The 21799-nt window shown below is 34.6% G+C and overlaps 2 protein-coding genes across 8 annotated transcripts; both read right to left on the reverse strand.

The window, feature by feature from the left end:
• Window positions 1-621: 621 nt before the first annotated feature.
• On the reverse strand, window positions 622-5280 carry LOC132063985 (ATPase GET3A-like). Its single transcript, XM_059456801.1, has 7 exons — window positions 4911-5280; window positions 4217-4341; window positions 2840-2990; window positions 2555-2665; window positions 1713-1851; window positions 1203-1318; window positions 622-1082 (listed from the first exon to the last, which is right to left on the reverse strand). Exons 1-7 carry the CDS (start codon window positions 5172-5174, stop codon window positions 906-908), a joined length of 1083 nt encoding a protein of 360 aa, XP_059312784.1. The 5' UTR covers window positions 5175-5280; the 3' UTR covers window positions 622-905.
• Window positions 5281-8157: 2877 nt separating this feature from the next.
• Window positions 8158-20062, reverse strand: LOC132063986 (SPX domain-containing membrane protein At4g22990-like). 7 transcript variants are annotated; one of them, XM_059456802.1, is made up of 11 exons: window positions 19901-20061; window positions 14366-14442; window positions 13769-13889; window positions 12372-12683; window positions 12049-12153; window positions 10868-11322; window positions 10273-10565; window positions 9822-10006; window positions 9165-9355; window positions 8591-8724; window positions 8158-8495 (listed from the first exon to the last, which is right to left on the reverse strand). In XM_059456802.1, the coding sequence occupies exons 2-11, from the start codon at window positions 14416-14418 to the stop codon at window positions 8257-8259; spliced, it is 2088 nt and encodes a 695-aa protein (XP_059312785.1). In that variant the 5' UTR covers window positions 14419-14442; window positions 19901-20061; the 3' UTR covers window positions 8158-8256. The 7 variants fall into 7 exon arrangements, 5 of the variants coding, with proteins under 5 accessions (XP_059312785.1, XP_059312789.1, XP_059312787.1 ...); XM_059456806.1 differs by lacking the exon at window positions 19901-20061 and adding an exon at window positions 16707-16731; XM_059456804.1 differs by lacking the exon at window positions 19901-20061 and adding an exon at window positions 16474-16612.
• Window positions 20063-21799: the final 1737 nt, after the last annotated feature.

Raw genomic sequence — 21799 nt, forward strand, 5'->3', positions numbered from 1 at the left:
CACATCTCTGCTATTAGTTGATTTGGGCTCTGCCTTTTATAATAAAAATTATGGCTCGGTCGGAGAAAGTGTTGGCAACAATAGAAAGGAAGGAAGGGTCCATGTAGTTGTTATGTCCTCTCCCTTCTTAGTCAATGGAACAAAACAAGTTCGAAATCTACTATACAAAAGAAAATCCACTTCAGATAACCACGTCTCAGCTAGGCAGCATGTGAAATGACCGAGATTCTAATTTAAGAATAATTATCAGCTTATTGGATTACAGAAAATTATGAGTTATCTTGTTGTGGGATCATAAAACAACAATCGTTTGTTTTAACATTTAAGGATTTAGTAATTGATTGCAGACACTATAAAAACATCTTAATCCTCAAAAGCAGCATAACAAGGTAACATAAACCTCCAAATTGTAATTCATGATTGGAATAGAAATTGCTTCTTACATTTTTGCATGTGACTACGTTCTTTTAGCCGAGGTCTATCGGAAACAGCCTCTCTACCCTATAAAGGTAGAGGTAAAGTCTCAGATACATCTTACCCTCCTCAGACCCCACTATGTGAGACTTCACTGGGTATGTTGTTGTTGATTGGAATAGAAATTGCTCATCATCTTGAGAAAGCTTTTATGCTTTAGATTCACTAAATAAATGCTGGCCTTATCATTCAGTTAAAACATCTAAAGAGACCATTGGCCACCTTCCTCTACTAGTACATTGTAAGACTAAATAACCTGACTTATTCTGTCAAAGGTACAAAAGAACTTCCGAACAATAAATAAAACAAACAGTACATAAAATTCCTCTAGAAAATACACAATTATTTGTTCAATGACACTTCCCTAAAAAAATACAAAAGCAAAGAAGGCAAAACAGCAGGCTTTCATCACCCAAGTCGTCTGAGATCGATTATATCTTCTGTTTGCCTTTTCTAACTTTCTCTAATTCTGCTTCAGCATCTTTCAACTGTTGTTTCAATGCAGCTACTCTATTCTCCAACTCCTCCACCGAGCCTCGAGCAAGAGAAGACTGGTATGGTGTTATAAAATGATGTGAAAATCCTTTCAGGGCTTCGACACCACAAACCTATCAAAAAATAACTCATCAATCAGTAGACTGGCAAAAGGTTCAGTACCTTTTTTCAGTACAACGAAAATATAAATCATCAAGAAAAGGAAGAAGCAGATATCCAGCTATGTGTCATACCTCTTGTGGCAGCAAAGGCAACTTCGTAATGTTAAAATCGTCATATAATATGTAGAACTGATCCAAGTATTTCTGTTGCATCCGCATTCTAGCCTCCAGCAATTTGGATTCAACAACTGAAAAGGATTACAATTCCTGCGAATTAGTTTATCACTTCAAGAGGAAGATTTTAGAATTCATTATGTCCTATTTTATATGAGACCGTTGGAAACTAACAATGTTAATTTACTACTATGTATATTTCAACAGTAGTAAGTGGAAGAACATATTACCATACTAAGTAAATAGTTTTAAAAGTTTAAATTGATTAGGTACAGCAATTCGAGTTCTCAAAACATGTGAAAGTGGCATAAATAAAATTACTGATAGAAGGGGGTCACACTTTTGGAACTTATGTCATATAGATTGATTACAGGGTACAGAGAACATTAATACGTGATATGTACAGGCCAAAGAGAATTAACGGAAAAAAGGAAAGAAGAACTGCAGTAGTTAAGACGGGAAACGTACCTTCTTCGTCAAAAATCACTTGGTTAATTATAATGTTGTGTGTATCGATCTCAAATTTAGCAAGTTCCTGAACTAGTCTTTCAGTCTCATATAGAGAGAGGAATTCCGGAATGCAAACACAAACAAATGTTGTCAAGTCCTATTAAAAAAGAAAAAGAAAAGTCGTGTTATTGCATCAGTTAAAATTGAAAATATAGAAGCGTAAGTGAACAAAGAACAGAAGGTTATTAAGCATTCCGCATGTAATGAGACATATCTGTAATCCTTTTTTTCCCCCTTTTTTGAAGAGTAAGGTGGTAGGCTCCAGCAATCAGAATAACACACAAAGCCACAACATTTGAATCAATAGGCAACAGAGTAGATTCCTCCAGAATCAAAGTAAAAGAAGCAGAAATGTATTGACTATATCTAACATGCTTTGCTCCCGACTTCAAAAATACTCATCTTTTCAAATTTAGAGAACACAAGGAACCAATTTGGTATTATGAAAGTTTAAAAATGAAAATGAAGACTTCCGACACATAAGCTAAATATTCAGGAAGTACCAAGGGAGCACGTCAAAACAAATGTCTTTATAAGACTGACAATTTTGCTCCATGGGCTTTAATCCAATGGTAAGGACACGCAACACGGGATATGTGGATTTGGACACACGTCACGAGTTTGACCCTACCACTGAAATGAAACCTGGAATTGATGTGGGAGCTGGGTAGAGGGGCGGATACTCCCTGAGTTTCAAACTTGTGGACCAACTGGGTCGGCCTAAGCTATCTCACAACAGATTTCTCCGCTACCAACTCCCCAAAAAAAACGGAATGTCGATTTTGAGGTAAAAATCTTACTGGATCCTTAAATTGTCTGTTCACTTCTTCAATAATCTCTTTCATGCCTTCGAGCTTGCCAAGGATAGCAGCCTCCCCAAATTCTTCATCAACACCCATTAGTCGAGTCATCTGAGACAGATAGAAATCAACTTCAGTAAATTTCATTGTTTTTCTTTCTCGGAAATAACGTCAACCTTGAACATCAAATTAGCAGAGCTTAGAGGGAGGCATTTATAGAAAAAAGGAAAATGGATTTTTGTGTGTGTCTTGGGTTAGGTAGGTGATTTTATTTGGAGAGATGACCTGACTCAGCACGCCCCCAAATCTATTCTTCAAACTCATCACTTTGGCGAGCCCTTTCTCCAGTGTTGATGGGAATTGTAATAGCCGAAGAGTATGTCCTGTTGGGGCGGTATCAAACACTATTACTGAATAGTCCATTGTTTGCACCAATCTGGAAAAATATAAATGGAAAACGTTTATAGCCTGATTTGATCAACAAACCAGCAATATTAAGCTACTGATAAACAAATATCTCCACCGATAGACAAATTAAGAAAGTAGCACATTTAAGAATTACGGATGTACCATAAGTAGCACATTTAAGAACTACGGATGTTCCATAAGTAAATGCAGTTTGAACCAAAAATATTAAGAAGGATCTTAACTAATTAATGATTCAGATGTTCAGGAAAAAGAATAGTCATGATGAGCAGTTTCAGTTGAAATAATATCCCCTGTCCAATTACATTTATAACTAGTGGTGTGTGAATACAGGGGTCGTAACATCGTCTAGTGGAACAACTAGTGTCCTCCTTTCAAATTCAAGATGGATTCTTTACATATATACTCTCGGGTTGGCTTTTTGGTCACACCGAGATTACCCTTAAGTTGTGGTGTGTTTTGAGATAGCTGTCTCCTAGCCCTCTTCTAGTGGGTCTAGTATGGTAAAGGATATGGGCTCCTTTAACACGGGTAGGGTCTTTTTAATTGCACGAATCACTCCAACTAGGTCTATATACTTTTTATTTTTTGGTAATAAAACTTTTTAATATCTAGGCCTAGTTACTTTCTTGATAAGTACTAGGCCTAAATACTAAAAGGGACATTTCTTTAGTTTCATCCAGATAGGAGGATTTTTATAGGATGTCCTAAAGTAGATCAGTATTGAGTCTATCGAGCACATAACAAAAGCAGATTTTGATCCATTGATGTATAGACAACCATTCTTGTTCTCCTGATAAGCAAGTGAAGGACCTGATTGTGAGGAACAAGAATAAATCTTTATCACTTTCAAATATAGGGGAGCCTTGGCGTAACTGGTAAAGTTGTTGCCATGTGACCAGGAGGTCACGGGTTCGAGCCGTGGAAACAGTAAACAACAACAACATACCCAATGTAGTCCCACATAGTGGGGTCTGGGGAGGGTAAGATGTACGCAAACCTTAGGTCTAGTACCTCTACCTTTATAGGGTAGAGAGGATGTACCCTATAAAGGTAAGGTTGGTAAGGCTGCGTACAATAGACCATTGTGGTCCGGCTCTTCCCTGGACCCCGTGCATAGCGGGAACTTAGTGCACTAGGCTGCCCTTTTACTTTCAAATATATTGGGGGTTAGTAAAACATTTCTTCCCAAGAAAGTTAACATCATGGAATTAATTACAAAGGAATAATAATTACTTTAGCATTTCTGCAAAACTCATAGCTTCATCGATCCCAGGAATTGCGTTTGACAAATCAGACAAAAAGTCATCCATCCCATCTGAACTGACCGCGTCTTCTTTCTCCACAGTCGGATCAATTTCCTAAAGAACACAACCTCAATCAAAAAATCATGACCAGCAACAACATATCAAGGATAAAAAGAAATTGAATATACATTCAAACTGCCAAAGAGTGTCAAATTATTCAGTAAAGGCCACTCTTCGGATTCAGCAATGCACCCCAATATAAACACAACACTTCAAAAGGCACCATTACAACTAACTTAGTACAGCTGAGTATTACTTAATCCAAAAGGACCGACGTTCAATTTGCAGACAAACAACTCCTCAACACCCCCACCCACCAAAATCCCCTCTCGGAAAAAAAGGGAAAAAAATAACACACCTCCCTTTAAAAAAAGGATGAAGGAGTTCAGAGTAATGACGTCTAACTATTTTTTTTAATCTCAATTCATACATGAATTCCTTACATTTCTCAATTCATACATGAAGAAAAGACACAATTTAAAATTGTACTACCTGTTTCATTCCCTAAACAGAAAAGGTGTCATTCTTCTGCACAACAACTATTAATTCACAAGTGATAGAATTAGACAAGATCCAAGTAAAAATTTGAGCTTTTAAAGAAAAGGGGTGTGAAAGAAAAGTACCATAGCATACAAATTGGAGAAGCCATTAACAAGTGTAGGAGACTTGGTAAAGCGTTGTTGAAAAGCATCACTAAGATTGTGAGCAGGGTCAGTTGATATGATTAGAACTGAAGATCTGACCTGAGAAAGAAGTATACCAAGAATTGAACTACATGTTGTTTTTCCAACCCCACCTTTACCACCTACAAATACCCATTTAAGGCTACCTTGTTCTAGCACGTTTTGTACTGTGGCTTCTGGTAATTCTTGATTGTTAGAAGCCATGAATATAGGGATTTTCTTTTGTACAAAACAACAAGACTAGGGAGAGAAAATAGAGAGACCAAAGTTTGTTATTTGATGAAATTTGTTTTAGCTTTGAGAAAGAGGTAAGGGATCTGGTCGACTTGTGTTACATGAGGTGCCGCCTCGAGCCTTACTTGTAAAGATTTTCACAATCAAATGTAGTTCAACTAATTGTAACACATAAAATTAATGTATTTTATTTTTCGAGTTATTAGTTCTCGTGATTTCAAAGTGATAGAATATTAGTAATATATTTAATTGAGAGAAAAAAGATATGTCACTCTTGTTCGATTACGACGTTTAATTGAGGGAAATTTTTTGTCTCTCTTGTTCGACTACTCATTCAAGAACATTTAATTGAGGAAATAAAGATTTATCTCCCTTATTAAGAAAGTTTAATTGAGGGGGAAAATGTCGCCCTGTTCGACTACTCATTCAAGAATTGAAGAGAAAAAAATTTGTCTCTCGTGTTCGACTACTCATTCAAGAATGTTTAATTGAGGAAAAAAATTTATCTCCCCTATTTTCAAGAACATTTAATTAAGGGGAAAAAATGTCGCCCTGTTCGACTACTCATTCAAAAACGTTTAATTGAGGGAAAATTTTTTGTCTCTTAGACTTGACTACTCATTCAAGAATATTTAATTGAGGGAAACAAAAAAGATTTATCTCCCCTATTTTCAATAACGTTTAATTGAGGAGGGGGGGGGGGGGATTGTGGTCCTGCTCAATTACTCATTGAAGAACGTTTAATTGGGGAAAAAAAGATTTATCTCCGCTGTTCAACTACTCATTAAAGAACGTTTAATTGAGGGGGGGGGGGGGGGAATCTCCCCTATTATCAAGAACGTTTAATTGAGGGAAATAAAAATTCTCTCCTATATTCAACTACTCATAAGAACGTTTAATTGAGGGAAATAAAAATTCTCTCCTATATTCAACTACTCATAAGAACGTTTAATTGAGGAAAAGAAGATTTATCTCCCTTATTCAACTATTCATTCAAGAATGTTTAATTGAGGCAAAAGAGTTTATTTTTCCCTATTCAACTACTCATTCAAGAACGTTTAATTGGGGAAAAAAAGATATATGTTTCCCTGTTCAACTACTCATTCAAGAACGTCTAATTGCGGGAAAAATAATTCACCTCTCTTATTCAACTAGTCACTCAAGAATGTCTAATTGAGGAGAAAAAATGTACCTCCCTTGTTCAACTACACATTCAAGAACGTTTGATTGAGGAAATAAAGATTGATCTCCCCTATTTAACTACTCATTCAAAAACATTTAATTGAGAGAAAAAAAGATTTGTTCTTTTGTTTAACTATTCATTCGAGAACTTTTAATTGAGGGGAAAAAGATTTAACTCCCCTATTCAATTACTCATTCAAAAACGTTTAATTGAGGAAAAAAAGATTTATCTCCCCATTCAACTACTCATTCAAGAACATTTAATTGAGTAAAACAAAAGATTTGTCTTCCTTGTTCAACTACGTACACATCCAAGAACGTTTAATTGAGGAGAAAGGGATTTATCTCCATTATTCAACAACTCATTCAAGAAAGTTTAATTGAGGGAAATAAGATTTATATCCCCCCGTTCAAATACTCATTCAATAACGATCAATTGAAGGTTTTTTTTTTTTTTTATCTCCGATCCCCTATTCAAGTACTCATTCGAGAATGTTTAATTGAGGAATTTTTTTTGTCTCCCATTCAACTACTCAATAAAAAATGTTTAATTGAGAAAAGAAATGATTGATCTCCCCTATTCAACTACTCATTCAAAAACGTCTAATCGAGGAACCAAAAGATTTATCTCCTCTATTCAACTACCCATACAAAAACGTTTAATTGAGGGAAAAAAGATTGATCTCCCTTATTCAACCACTCATTCAAGAACGTTTGGCCTTAGAATACTTTTTACCTTTTATTTTTATGAATGAGTATAAGTCTTATCAATTAGTTTAAAAGATAATCTTGTTTGACTGTTCAATTTTTGTAGTAATAATTATGTCAATTCTTCTTATAAATCTCTTAGCTCAAAAGGACACTGACCATAGACAATCTTAAGACATCGATAGCCCCCTTAAATTTGTCAGTACATTTCATTTACACACTCGAATTACGGCTTATTCCAATAGAGCATTTGAATAATGTGTTTCTATTAGACGCTTTTGATTCAAATTTTGAAAAAAAAATTGTGTGTGTTCTCAAGTACCCATCATGTAAATAAGTTAACCATTTAAAATATGTCACCTCCTACATTATCCTCAGTAAATTGTAAAACATGACTATATCTAGAATAATCGTCAATAAAAATGATAAAATATCTTTTTTCTCCTCTGGTTAGTATTCCGTTTAATACATATATTAGTTTGATTAAAATATATAAGTTTAAACAATTATATATATATATATATATAATTTGAAGCCTCCCCCTCAAAATTGACTTCATCACATTAACCTTCCTCGTGGTTTACGATATTACACTTACTGCTCTTATTCTGCTTTATTTGTAACAATTTTTTTAATCTATTTTTATTAATGTAAAAAGTTTATATAATCAAACTAATTTGCCCTTACTAATGTATACTTCGTTTAATTTATTTTTGTAGACATCATTCCGTGTAACGAATAATTGAACACGTATGCCAATGAGGGGGTCGCTAATTTGCTAGACTTACCAAAATCACAAAAATTCTTCTAACTTTTGTTCTCTTCTATATACTATTTTATGGTTGTTTAAATCCAACCTTCCAATTTTAATTAATTTCCCCCTTGAAAGAATCTTTGCGTAAATGATTTAGTATTTTATGGTTAGCACCGGCGTAGTTCAATTTACTGACTAAACTATTTTTTCAATACCCCAACACATGGATGTAAATGCTAGAAAGAGCACACAAGATCCTATTTATATCACCTCAAATTGATTGATCAAGGGAAACTAAGAGTCACTAACAGCCTCAAAAGAGAGTCATACTATAACTTTATATTGGTCGTTTTCAAGTTACATGTAGTTACTATGTACAAGAGCTACAGAAAAGGTTGCATATAATGATCAATAGAGAGAATTGTAAGTGAAGCATGTGGCTATGATGGAGAAGATGCAGACGAATAATGAAGGTAGCAGTGTGACATTCAAAAGCCTACTCATTCCCCAATATCCTGCCAGGGTTATTGTACTATCTGCAAATACTCGAGCTAAGGTTCCGGCTTCTGTTGAAAGTAGTCCGCCATTATAGGTTCCTTTAGAAAGCCTTGAAGACATGACTCGAGATAGAAGGTTAAGGTTAACGCCTGCATGTTTGAAGAAACAAAGGCGCTATTATCGTTAACCATGATTGGCTATGTTGTTGCATTTGAAGTCATTAGTGCTATATATCACGAATTACCTTCGAGTACTTCAGCAGCTACAAATGTGATTAGAGCTGAACAGACATATTGTGGTACAGAATACGGGATTACAACATGGAAACTCAGAACTATTCCCAAGCATACCAAGATTTCTGATGCAAGCAAAACTTGTCTGCAGAAAATCATTGAAACTTATTAAGGACAAGAGATAATAGACAACCTTAATATGGTTCACAAAGTATGCCACTTACAATACAGTGGCTCCTCTGGACAAAGCAAAATTGATTTTGATATTAGTTTGTTGGGCTATTATGGCAAACTAGCGGCAACTGTGATCTGAATCTAAATGTGCACTTAGTGATAACCTGCTATCCCACAATACTATAGACTAGCTCAACTTGGATAAAGTAAAAGGGGGGAGGCACGCAATTATGTCTACCTGGATGAATGGCAGTTAATTCAACCAATAATACAATGGAAAAGAATATCATGATCATTAACTCTTGTTCCGTGATTTACTCTCTTTTTACATCGTCTCTTCAGTTCCTGTGAATGCATGCGTCATTGACGAAAATGTCAGGAAATTACAGATAAGATAGCTTCTGTGTTTACCTCTCCTCAAATATGTTGCTGAGGTAGCTTCCAACAAGAATGTTTACTGGAAGGACGGTCAAGCCAAGGCATGCAAGAAAAATGGCCACATTGCTTGTCGACCATATGAAGTAGTATGTGGTGACAACACTTGATTCAGCAAGTAAAATCTCCATTGCATACTTCAGCATAAAGTATATGAGCAGTTGAACCTGTTCAGAGAGTCATGAATACATAAACAGTTCTCTGGTCCTGTTAAAAAGACAGAGAAAGAGACACATATGCAATTTCAGTCTGCACAACCCTCAGAAAGACGGACAGACACCATTGTGTTCCTAAGGCCACCAATTTGTATACAAGGTTGACTCTAAAGAATCTGATGGATACAACCTGTATAGATTGACTATTTATTCACTTAAACAATTCCTCGTACAATATTCTTGAATTTCAATTCATCTGAACCTAGCGATTCTATATAACATGAAATCCATGGTTAAAATCTGAGAGAAAATGGTTGAATATCACACTGGAAACTGTCATCATTTTGACGTGTAGAAGATCTTCATTAGATGTCAACACACCATCTATCGCTTATTAAAATCTATTCTGGAGATTTGATTTACCCTTTACTCTTTAGCATAAGCTATCATACTTGATGAAATCAACTGAAATTCAAACCTTCACTGATGGGGTAAGCAGCTTATACGCAGAGATGATTGAAGTAACAGGTTTTTGGATCTCCTCTGCAGATTCTTCACTATTATCACAATCTTGGTCTTCATCTTGGTATTGTTTCTTCTCCTCCACGCTTAAAAGAAGTGGCTGGGTAATACCGTTCTGCACTAAACCATTTTCAATCTGCCCTGGAACCAAAAAAAAAAAAAAAATTATCTTTCAGATGGAATTCTGATTACAGCAGATGTTGAATTTATGAAGCGAAATTCATAAAAGACGAGCAAGGAGTTGTTATGTATACTATGCCTTTCTCTGTTAGGGGTATTGGGTAACAGTAGAACTTTTGAATGTAGTAACTAACTTTAGCAAGGATGTCTTGAAAATAAAAATAAGCACATGCCAAAGACAAGGTTAGATAACATAAGTTATTGATGTCTTAGTGTAGATGACATACCACTATCGGCTTTTGGTAGCAGAACGTCCTCCATTGGAGGCTCTCTAAAGGTGGACCACAAGCATAACAGGTAAAGAAACCATGCAAGAACCATTATCCATCCTGGTAAAGTCTCTTGGTTAAAAGTGATCTTCAGGAACTTAAAGTCAGTTTGAAGCAAGCAGGCAAGAGCTGGACCACATGCCATTCCAAGTGCACTTGCGCTTACAAAACCAGCTGAAGCCTTCATTCGCAAGTGCTGAGGAACACAATCACTGATATAGCGCCTGTTAATTGCCCTTGCTGAACCAAGCCTGAAATAGTAGAAAGCCATCTAATGATATAGATTTCCCAGTCCTGAATATGTGATTGAACTAATTAATTGAAAAAATATTCTGGATGAAGTGGAAACAAGCACATAGCACATCAATATCTTGATGATTCCAATCGAAGGAACAGTATTAAAACCAATTGGTATTCTGACTAACTTTTTAAGACCATGAAAAAAAAAATGGAATAGATGCTTAGAGGTACTTTTTTCTTTTCTGATATAGACAAATAAGGGATATGGAATTACAGATTACTTGAGCAGAACTGTAGTAGTGTAACTACTTACCCGCAAAATAGACGTCCAATTAGAAGTAGGTATATGGAATTGAAATCATAAGCCAGTGCATATAAGGTATTCCCAATAAGAAGGACAATGCTGCTGAATAAAAGAGGCTTCATGTAGGATTTATTTGACCATGCACTAAAATACACTGAAGAGAACACCTGAGCAACAGCCATAGACCCAATCACAGCCCCACAAAGAGTTGCTGCGGCTCCAAGACTCAAAGAATAGTCATCTGCTGTTGGGACTATTATGTATGTGTTAACCATATACAAGAATGCATTGGCCAAGTTCAGCAGAAATGACATCAAGTGATATCTCTCATTGGCAGCATTATCCTCAGAAGGAGTTGGTAATTCTTCTGGTAAAATAAGTGCATGTTTACCCAAATAGTGAAGGAAATCAGTTGAATTTGTTAGTCTATCCACTGCTTGATTAATAGAGCTAATGATCGGGTCCTGCATGGTAGAAATAAGATTTTTCACCAACAAAATCAGGATGAATGGAACTACAGGCAAGTGATATTTATATTAGCTCATGTCTCCTGTGAAAATTTTACTTCTCATGGAGTCAATTTACAAGAAGGATATTTTCTTTCTAATACCATAAATCTTGACGGATTTCTCTACACCCTGAACAAGCGTCTGACATTAGACTGGTTTTAACACAAGACGTCCAGAATTTACACATAAATAACTAGAACTTCTAGAAAATATCCTAAAAATAATCAGAGAATACAAACTATTGGGTGGCATAAATATAATTGAGTAGAGTTATTTCATGTACTTTTTTAAAGAAGTGTCTCCCCCGGGGAAAAGAAACAATGAGAAGTATCTTTTGTGACTTTTTTCCATGGGATTTACTTTCTAGAACCAAATTTAGTTTTAAGCATAGACAAACTAAAGATTTAACTACTGATAGAGTCATTGTGCGATTGTATCAAACATGAATTTGTGTGTGAAAAGAAGAGGATTCAATCTCAACTTTTTGAATGTATTAGATAGAATGAATTTTCTATCCGAATTAGTTCTTCATAACTCATAAGTTCCAGAGAAGAATAGCTGATAAATTATGTTAATCAAAATGAAATAATGAAGGAAATTTACAATCTGATGTTCCAACCAATATACAATAATTAAGAAGTTATAAATTAACCTGAATTGGTTAAATGGACAAGAGAGAACCTGAAGAGGCAGACCCGGGTGATCATATATTGAAGTATAGTTCGCTTTGTTGTCTTGGAGCTCTGCAAGATTGCGAGATATGGTTCCAACTACAGCTGAAACGCCCTGCATGTGACTTGCATGACTGTAAGTTAGTTATGTTTTTGACTCATGCTAAAGAGTGAAGAAATAATGTCTCAGCAAATTCTGTTGAAAATTGCTATTATCCTAAAAGTTGCATCTTAAAGTAATTTTGAGAAAAACAGAATAAGTTACTAAAGAGCTCAATAAAACGATTACTCATGAGAATGGAAAATTAGAAAAGTTGAGTTCAGTTGTCATACCACATGCTTAAATATTTGTCTCAGCTGAGAACAAGGATGATTAGCTCGAGTCTTGACATAGTAATTAGTGAATTTATAACCACATCTCTTGTCAAACTTTTTCAGTATCTTGCGCACCCCAATGGCATTCATTTCAACAAAAAAGAGAAGCTGTAGCAGTTCTCTACCTACATCTCTATATGACTGTTGAAGTTCAGATAATTTTGAACCATCTTGTTGCTGTACTAGGACATCATGCTCTTGGCCAAGAACAAATAACCTACTTGCCATTTCCCCTTGTTGTTCCAACAAGAATAAGACAATCTTTTCAATCTGAAATCATAAAGATACTGATCTAAGCCAAGACAATAATTTAGTCAAAAATATAATGATAATAAGTTAAAGGGGGTGAGAATACATTGTAGGTCTATAGTGACTACTCAAGTGGTGTCGTGTAAACAGGTGAGGTAACCACTGACTTGTGATTTATGCACGGAAAGTATATGTTTACTTAAGTCTCAACAGGTAATGAAGTGGTTTGAAATACAGCCACAAGTTGCCCTCAATAACAAAGTATACAGCCACAAGTTGCCCTCAATAACAAAGTTCCTGATTATTGTGAGTTCTGAAAATAGGAGAAAATTGGAGATCTCACATGTTACTTGACATCTTGACTGGCTATGTGTTATAGACTTCATCTGAAAGAGTTTAAGATTGCATATTCGAGAACTTCACTTGTTCGCTACACTGATATCACCCCACAAAAAAAGTGGATACTGCCATTATTGAAACTTAGTCTTCTGACGGAGTATGATGGAAATGCATAATGGGGAGGTGGAAATGGGCTTTTGTATAGAATTAACTGTAGCTCTAGGGAAGAAATCTTGATAAGATAAGCACAAGCAAAACATACAAAAGAACCACATGGAATTGTCTTAGATTTGAGACTAAGAAAAAAAAAAAGGTTTAGAATATACGCTTTGCAACTGAAATCCAAAAACAAGGTCACTGAGGAAACAAAACCATCACAGAATTTGGTTCATAAGATTATGGAAATGGGATACAAAAGTATGTAACCAAGTGCTAGTCCTTCAGATTAAGCTGAGAACTGCAAAAAGCTGTTTTTTTTTGCACACAGTGGCTTGAAAACATGAATCCATAGTAGATTTCCCTCACCTAAAGCTTGAATTCTGTCTCAAACATTTAAACTCCAGAAGGATGATGAATGACAAGATTGCTCAACCACTGTGAAAGAAATTGTCTGCAATAGCTTAGTAATAATTTGCATGGTACCTCTAGTTTTAACTAATTAACAGCAGCCTTAATTGTACTACATAGTTCATTTTCACTTCTCTTACTCGTACATTACAACCCAAATTATTGGCACAAAAATAGATACTTTCTTTTTATGTTTGTACCTGCTTATCTAGAATCCTCGAGAAATCCTTGAGAACATTCTCGCGACTTTGTTCAGAAACTTCAATCTGCTGCATGTAATTCTTCACTTTTTTCTTCATCAACTTATAGTTAATGTAATATCTGAAATGAGTAAGTGTAACCATCATTAGTAAGCCACTATGCGGTCTACTAGTGTTTGACACGAAAACTTAGAGATGGATAACATTTCCTGAATATGATTCCAAATGAAACATCAACTAGTTTACAGTTACTTAAGCTATAAGAGCTTGGCTGAGGGGCTACTTGCTACAAGTGTACATGATTTTTCAACATAGAAATTTATGCAATTAAAGAACAAGCAATGAATAAATCCTAATTTTCATTTGGTAATAGGCTATTCCAGACATATAAGCAATGAATAGAAGAAACATGATATTAGAGCCTCTATTGAAGTTTCAGCAAATGAGATGATAATTATTTCTACTAAATCAATCTTCCATAGTTCCATGGAGAACTTAATCCAAAAGTTAACCCCAAAAAAGAACACAAATTCACAGTTGAAACATCACAATATGAAAGATGAAAAATATGTGTAGCCAAATGATCGATAAACATACCCTTGCCATTCTTGAATTTGAGTTTCTTTCAACTTTTTCCCGAAGGCAACCATCTTTCAGAAGCAAGGGATGTTAACCTGAGAATATGAAAATAAAATAAAATTAAAGATTAAAGATCTGATACTTCAAACAACTAAATAAAATAAAGTGAAATCAATTCTGAAATCATGTACTAATACAAATACCATAAACTCAACCAAAGTGTTCCAAGTAAATTAAACTCATCATTGCTTCTAACTTTGATCCCATATTCATAACAAACAAAAATCCTGATTCAGAGTCAAGAAGTCGTAAAAGATAGGAACTCTTAAACTTTTTCTGATGGTACATATATTGGAGTATATAAAATCCAAAAAGAGATACTCCAAAATGCAATTGCATGTACAAGTGGCAAACATGCATGATTACAAATTTGACACATGCCAAATTATCCAGAAAGTTTCCATCTTTTCTGCAAGTCAAACCTTGTATTTTTATTCTCTCTAACTCTCTTTTCACACAGAAAAAATGTAGACAAATCTATTTATGGAACCACAATAAAAGTAAAACGCAAAATGATGCAGGAAATGGGGAAACTAATTTCAAAATCTGAAAAAAGAAAATAAAAAACCTGTGAAACGATTCTGTACTCTGCATGTAGAGTACAGAAACATACATTCTCCGGGAAGGGAAGTGGGGTTTAGGGCATTGTGAGCGGGGGGCAAGATTATCTGTCTTTTTGTACATATATTAACTTTTGAATACCCCGAATAAATACAAAAGGTTAGCTCAAGCGGTTTGGGTGTTAAAAATTATCTCTAGTGTCATAGGTTCGAATTCCATCGCGCTTAACATTATCTTTTATATTTAGCTTCTGTTTTTTTTTTTTTTAACTCATGAAAATCTGAATCCGCCACTGATCTCGCACCCTGTGCAATTACAATGTGGGGATTCGAACCCTAAGTTCAGGTAGTCTCTTGATTCTCGCACCGTCGCACGTATTTTTTTTTAAAAAAAAATTCTTAATTTGTTGAGAAGATCACCTTTGCACACGTAATCTTTATTTTCCTCCTCCTTCTATCTCTTCTTAGGGTATATTTGGTACTACAGAAAATGTTTTCCTATTTTCTCTTGTTTGGTTGCACTTATTTTGAAAATATTTTTTTCAAAATAGGAGAAAATGTTTTTCATAAAATTTTTAAAAAATATATATTTTCCGAATTAATAAAAACACACCAACGTGGCAGTAATAAATATCTTTATCTGCACCCTTGCCCCCAGACCCACAAAACCCAACCGTCCCTCCCCCACCACGCCACCTTGTCCCCCCACCCCCACTCCACCCACCACCCCAAACCACACCCCAAGCCACACCACCTTCCACCACCCATATCATCCCATCCATCCCCACCCCACCCACGCTACCTTCCACCCCCTCCGAATTTTCCTTTTAATATATTTTATTTATTTTTATTAAAAAAAATGGAATAAAATTTCTGAGCCCCACCAAAACCTCCCACCCCACCCAAACCACCAACGGCCCCCACCAACCCCAAACCCTCAAAAAAAAAAATTAAAAGAAAAAGTTTTTTTTTTGTGGTGTTTTACACCACCCAGCACCCTCACCATCCAAAAAAATTTAATGTTTTCTTAGAAAAGAGTTTTTAAAAGTTTCTTTTTTGTTGGTGTTTCACACCACCTGGCAGCCTACCCCACCCCCAGCCTACCGCACCCCTAGTCAGTATTTTCCACCATCAAAAGTTGCACTCCGAATTCAAAAATTTCATATTGGTTGTACTTTAATTATATGGAAATGCTCCTGAAATGATATTTTTCAACTTGCATATCAAATACAAGAAAATGAATAGGAAAACCACTTATTTTCCGAGAAAACATTTTTTTGAAAAACATTTTCCGTCGTACCAAACACACCCTTAGTCATCAGTGTAATTTTATATTCTTTTTTTTCTTAACAAAAATGATTTTATATTCGGAGCTAGAATCCAGTACACCTAATCATGAAGAAAAGTGTACTTAATTATCATTTTACGATAACTCATGTCACTGCAGTTTAATTATATTTACTCTAACAAGTTAGTAACCAAATCATGCTTGCAGTAGAACGTTACATCTAGAAATGACCAAAGAAGACGGATATTGGGATATTCAGGTAAGATGAGACCTTCCTCAAACATCATCAGAGAATAATATATGGAGCATCAAACAAGAGTTATAATTAACAAAAACAAGGGGATATGAAGGTTTAGAAGCAGAAACGGACTATCTGCTTGCTGTCAAACTTATTTAACAAGACGAAATGAAGTTTCATCCTCTAAGGACAATTATTGAAGATTGCAGATACCTGTTGGAAGTCAACAAAGCAACTATTACTCATATTTGAATAGAGGCAATATTTCAGTGCGCAGATTTTTTGGCAACTGAAGGTCACAAACATGCAGAGATTTGCTTGTATGGGAAGATACAATCAAAAGATATAAGAGTTTTTGCTCCTAACAGACTTAAATAGTGAAGCTTTTGAACGATATTAGAATTTTTTAGTATTTTTCATTATACCAAAAGAGAAGTAGGACGTCGTTACATCTAAACCAATAGATTTTTAAATGATGAGTTAATAATGTGCAAATTCTTTACCCATAGAATTATACACTTGTTCTTTATCTAGTTTTACAGGCAAACAAATTAAAGTATTCTTTCAGGTTGTTTAAATAAGCAATAGAATTGGATCGAAAGTTTGAATGTTTGCACTTTTAAAAGGAAGATTTACCTTTACCTTCCACTAAATCGACTTATGATAGGTACTTCCAGCATAATTTTCAGATATCATGTACACATGCCGTCTTTTGAACTTTGCATTATATAATTATGTTCTATTCTGCAAAGCTATAATTATGCATGCATTAATTTTACTTTACCTCATAATTGGAATATTAAACTATTGTTTTTTAATCAGTTGATATATGCGTTTAGTCCTCTCGTGTCATGATATCCTAACTCTTACTATAAAATATCTTTACGAGCAATTACGAAAGATAAAAAAATATATCAAAAGTTATAAAGTAGATAAGAATAACTTTTATACTTTCTTTCAAACTTCTCTTTTACGGAGTATTGTTTATTTTATAATTTGTTTAGATTGAGTTAGCTTTTCATTTATTTTGTAAGTGTGAAATTTATTATTTAGAAAAAAGTTGAATGCTTCATCCATTATCTCACTATACTTTGTTTGTCTTCTCATGACGGACAAATGATTTCGTTCAACAAACATAGTTTTAAAATTTTATGTCTAAGACTCCGATTGAACATGTTTTTTTTTTCCTTTTTCTCAAAAGTATTTTCATTACAATGTTTGGTATACATATTTGTGTTAGTTATTAGAAGATGAGTTTTTCAGATTTAAAAAACTGATTTTGACCAGCTTTTAAGTGAAAAATTTGCACTCACAAAATTCTAACTTTTTTTCAAGTGAAACGTATATATGTTCAAACACAACTTTAACATTTAAATATTATTTTTCAACCTCAACTTCAAGTACTATTTCTTTTTCACAATATCACTCCATTCATATCCAATCGCCTGCTAATAACTAATATTCCCTCGTCTCAAATTATCTATTGTGGTTATTAAAAATAGTTGTCTCAAATTATTTATCGTTTTAGGAGTACAAAACACAATTAATTATTTTTATTCATTAGTTGATATTTCTTAAGGGACGGGTAAAACACAAAAAACGATAGATAATTTGAGACGGAGAGAGTAAGTGAGTGATAAATTATTCACTTCTCTTTTTGTGCTTAGTCTTTTATTTTTAGAGTGATATAAGTAATGGGTTTCTTCATTTAGTTTGATGTCTTAATGCATTGCTTTCCAACAACTGTGGCAGCAAAGATCCCTTCCCATGCATAGGAAAGGGAATAATTTGAAATAATTTCCTCTGGAGTCATAGAGTATTTTTTAATATATCATTCTCAGACTTTAATTATTTGAAAGAGACAGCCACAGCTGCGATATTGCACCTTTGGAGTTTTTGGATATACCGTATATTCTGTTATGACTTACACGTGGCACTCGCAAGTTGCAAGTGGGACATAATCCTCTTTTTTGTCTCCCTCCAGGACTCTTGATGTTGATTTTATCAACAATAGTTAATATCGTAATTTCACTAAAAATATTCAAGATTATAGGAGTATATTATAGTGAGTGATTTTTTTTTTTTATATTATATATAATTTTCGACGAAAGTATTCAGTTGACCACTTTTAGTTTCTATTTATGTGGCTCCGCCTCTAACCCCCATCTCCCTTTTTTTTTTTCATGTATAAAATTTGTTTCTCTTTTTGGTGTTAATTGCTCTATGAAAAGTAGGAGGAACATTGCGCCAAAAGTTCTTTGAGGTGCCAAAAAGAAAAATTCACTAAAAGAAACTTATACTGCCAATTAATATTGGCCAACCGCTATGTAAGTTTCACTTAACGATATAACTCATCATAGTCATATTCGAAACATGAGGTTATAGTACTAGAGCGATTCGTCCAATTACGTATTATTTTTTAATAATACTTATATAGAGAGAGAGCTTTTTTATGAACCACGTACTCTCATGCCAACTGCGTGAAGAACTGGATTTTGTTGCCACTATTTTTTTTAAAATCTTTTGAAAAAGATTTTGTTGCCACTTAAATCATAATGGTTGCAATTAATTAGTAAGAACTGGATTTTGCTTGCATACAAATTAAAGTAGTCCGGCAGAAAAATGTACAGATTAAGACATAAACTATCACTACATCAAAAGAGGCTTTTAGTGGCAATATATTTTCCTTTTAGAGGCAATAGTTATTGCCACAAAAATATTTACCAGCAATTAGTTAAATGCCATTAGGTCCAAGGTCGCTAAAGTCTTTAGCGGCATTTATTGTTAGGATTAAAGTTTGATATTGCCGGTAATAATTGATTCTAGAATACAATTAGCGGCAATTAAGTTATTGCCTTTAACTTTGGCGCTAAAAGCATATTTTGTTATAGTGATATACTATAATAAAGCTACTATAAATTTGCAGACTCCGTCCGTTTCAATTCGTCTGAAATTATTTTCTTATTAGTCCATTTAAAGAAAAATAATACATTCTAATATATTCTTAATAAGAAGTTTTTATAGTCACATAAATATTAAACACCACAAGTTTCAAAAGTCTTATAATCAAACAAATGTTAGGACATATTTAGATTACACGTTTAAACTCCGTAGCAAGTCAAACTATGACAAGTAAAATAGAATGGAGGGAGGTAGTACTTTTCCACATTCAAATTAAACAGAAGAAAATATGTAAATGCAGCTATATCATGAACAATATTAATGTTAGTATTAGATTTTATGATGGTTACGGTAAAATAAACGCAGCTCTTGGTAAACAAGGGCATATATGGAATTAGCTGAGCTTTTCTGAGTATATATAGAAAACTAGAAGCACATCATCAGGTGAAAGAAGAAATTGCATGCAGATGATGAAGAGACAGAATATAGAAAAGAGAGTTACTTACAAGTCTAAAGCTCAGAGAGTAAATTAAGATCAACTGCTATATTCTTGATTCTCTCTTTCAGTAGTGTCTAATGAGAGTCCATACTTATGGGGGAAATTAAATGCTAAGTATAGGGTAAAGACAGTGTGCAGAACAAGAAATTTAAGAATCTCTGTGGGGTTTTTGTAAGAAAAATTAAAGAAGATAAAGGGGTAGGTCGGTGGGGTGGGATGGGCGTGGTGGGGAGGTTGCTAAGGCCTTTTGGGATGTCATGGGTCAGGTAAAGAAGGAACAGCTCCCAACCAAGTAACTCATTAGTCTCTAAGAATTTGACACGTTTCACAATATGGACAAGTTAAAATACTCACACTACTCGTAAAAACAAATGAAAGTGGCCATCCCTTTCAATTTGTTTGCTAGTACTCCCTCCGTCCCACGACAAATGTTACCTTAGCCAAATTTTTTTGTCCCATAATAAGTGTCACCTTAGAAAATCAATGCATATATTGACAAGTTTTTTCCTACTTTGCCCTTAGACAAAACCGACAAATTTATGTATTCAAGACAAAAAGACATGTAAACTTGAGTATTGTTGGATTCTCGATGTTAAAGGCTTACTTTTTACAATGCATCTTCTAATCAAAAGAGAAAAATAATTTATTTTTATTATATAGGGGTAGTTTAGTAAACTTTACATTGCATTATTGGTTTCTTAATATGCGTGTTTTTATCTAAGGTGACGCTTATTAAGGGACGGAGGGAGTATAGTTTAACCCAAACTGAAGCTTAAATAAAACTTATGGTCCTAAATAAAACATGCTTTGATATTTATGTGGTTATAAAAACTTCTCTTTAAGAATAAAATAAAAAGTTTTAAATCAATTGTTTTCAAATATATAGATAAATGTACTAACCCTTTTGGAATAGATCATGTTTACCCGTAAAACGGTTCAGTTGAATTTATAGACGTGGTTAAGGACATGTGGATCAGAGTTACCAATAAAACTTAGATATTTGTATTGAAATAATGTAAGTATGCAAAAACAAAGTAAGAAGTAAGAAAAGCTTTGCAAAGCGAGCGGTGTAATTCGGACTTGGATTTCTCTGCTTCGGTCAGGCTGTGGCACCAGAGCTTGGTAAGTATGACAATAAGATTAAAGTTTATGCAAAGAATAAGTGTAAGAACTGAGTATATTAGCTTGTGTCTCATCCTCTTTACAATGAAATGACAATCTTTATTTATATTAAGAGCTAGGGGCACATATTCCTTGTATTGCGCCTCTAACTCATAATGAGCTTTAAATGTAGGGCAATAATGAGTAATGAAGAGGGTTATTATAATGCACAAACACCATATTTGTAACGTTTAAGCTAACTCATACGGAAAGCCGTTGCGTTCCAGGTCCGGAGCGGCTACGACATTACACCGGACCTGGCGCTTTCTCCGGTACCGCGGTTTCTGGTAGCAGCGCTGACTCACCTTGTGTCTTATCCTTCGTGCCACGTGTCTTAACCATACCGGTACAACTGTATTTTTCGCATTTTGCCTAATACAGATAGACCCCCACTTTCTCGGGATTCGAACAGGTTTTGTCGGAAAGTGGAAGAGATTTGAACTTGACCCGATTACACAGAAATTTGGAACGCCACATCGTTTCAACCGAAGTGTCAGATACCCGAAATGTCACCAAACAGTGAAGGCGGCGACGATTGGCGTTCTACCACCCCCAATGACACCTCGTTTCCTGGGATTTCAAAGATCTTCCTTCCTTATATATACCCAAAACCTTTTCCAAATTTACATCATTCAAGCAAATTATTTCTTTCCTTGAACGAAGTTCAAACTTCCTTTATTAAAGCCTCCATATCTTTCTTTTCAGAACTAACACCATATCCAACTATGGCCTTGTCTGTTCAAAG

This window comes from Lycium ferocissimum, chromosome 7 (genome assembly GCF_029784015.1).
Source record: "Lycium ferocissimum isolate CSIRO_LF1 chromosome 7, AGI_CSIRO_Lferr_CH_V1, whole genome shotgun sequence".
Lineage (NCBI taxonomy): Eukaryota > Viridiplantae > Streptophyta > Magnoliopsida > Solanales > Solanaceae > Lycium > Lycium ferocissimum.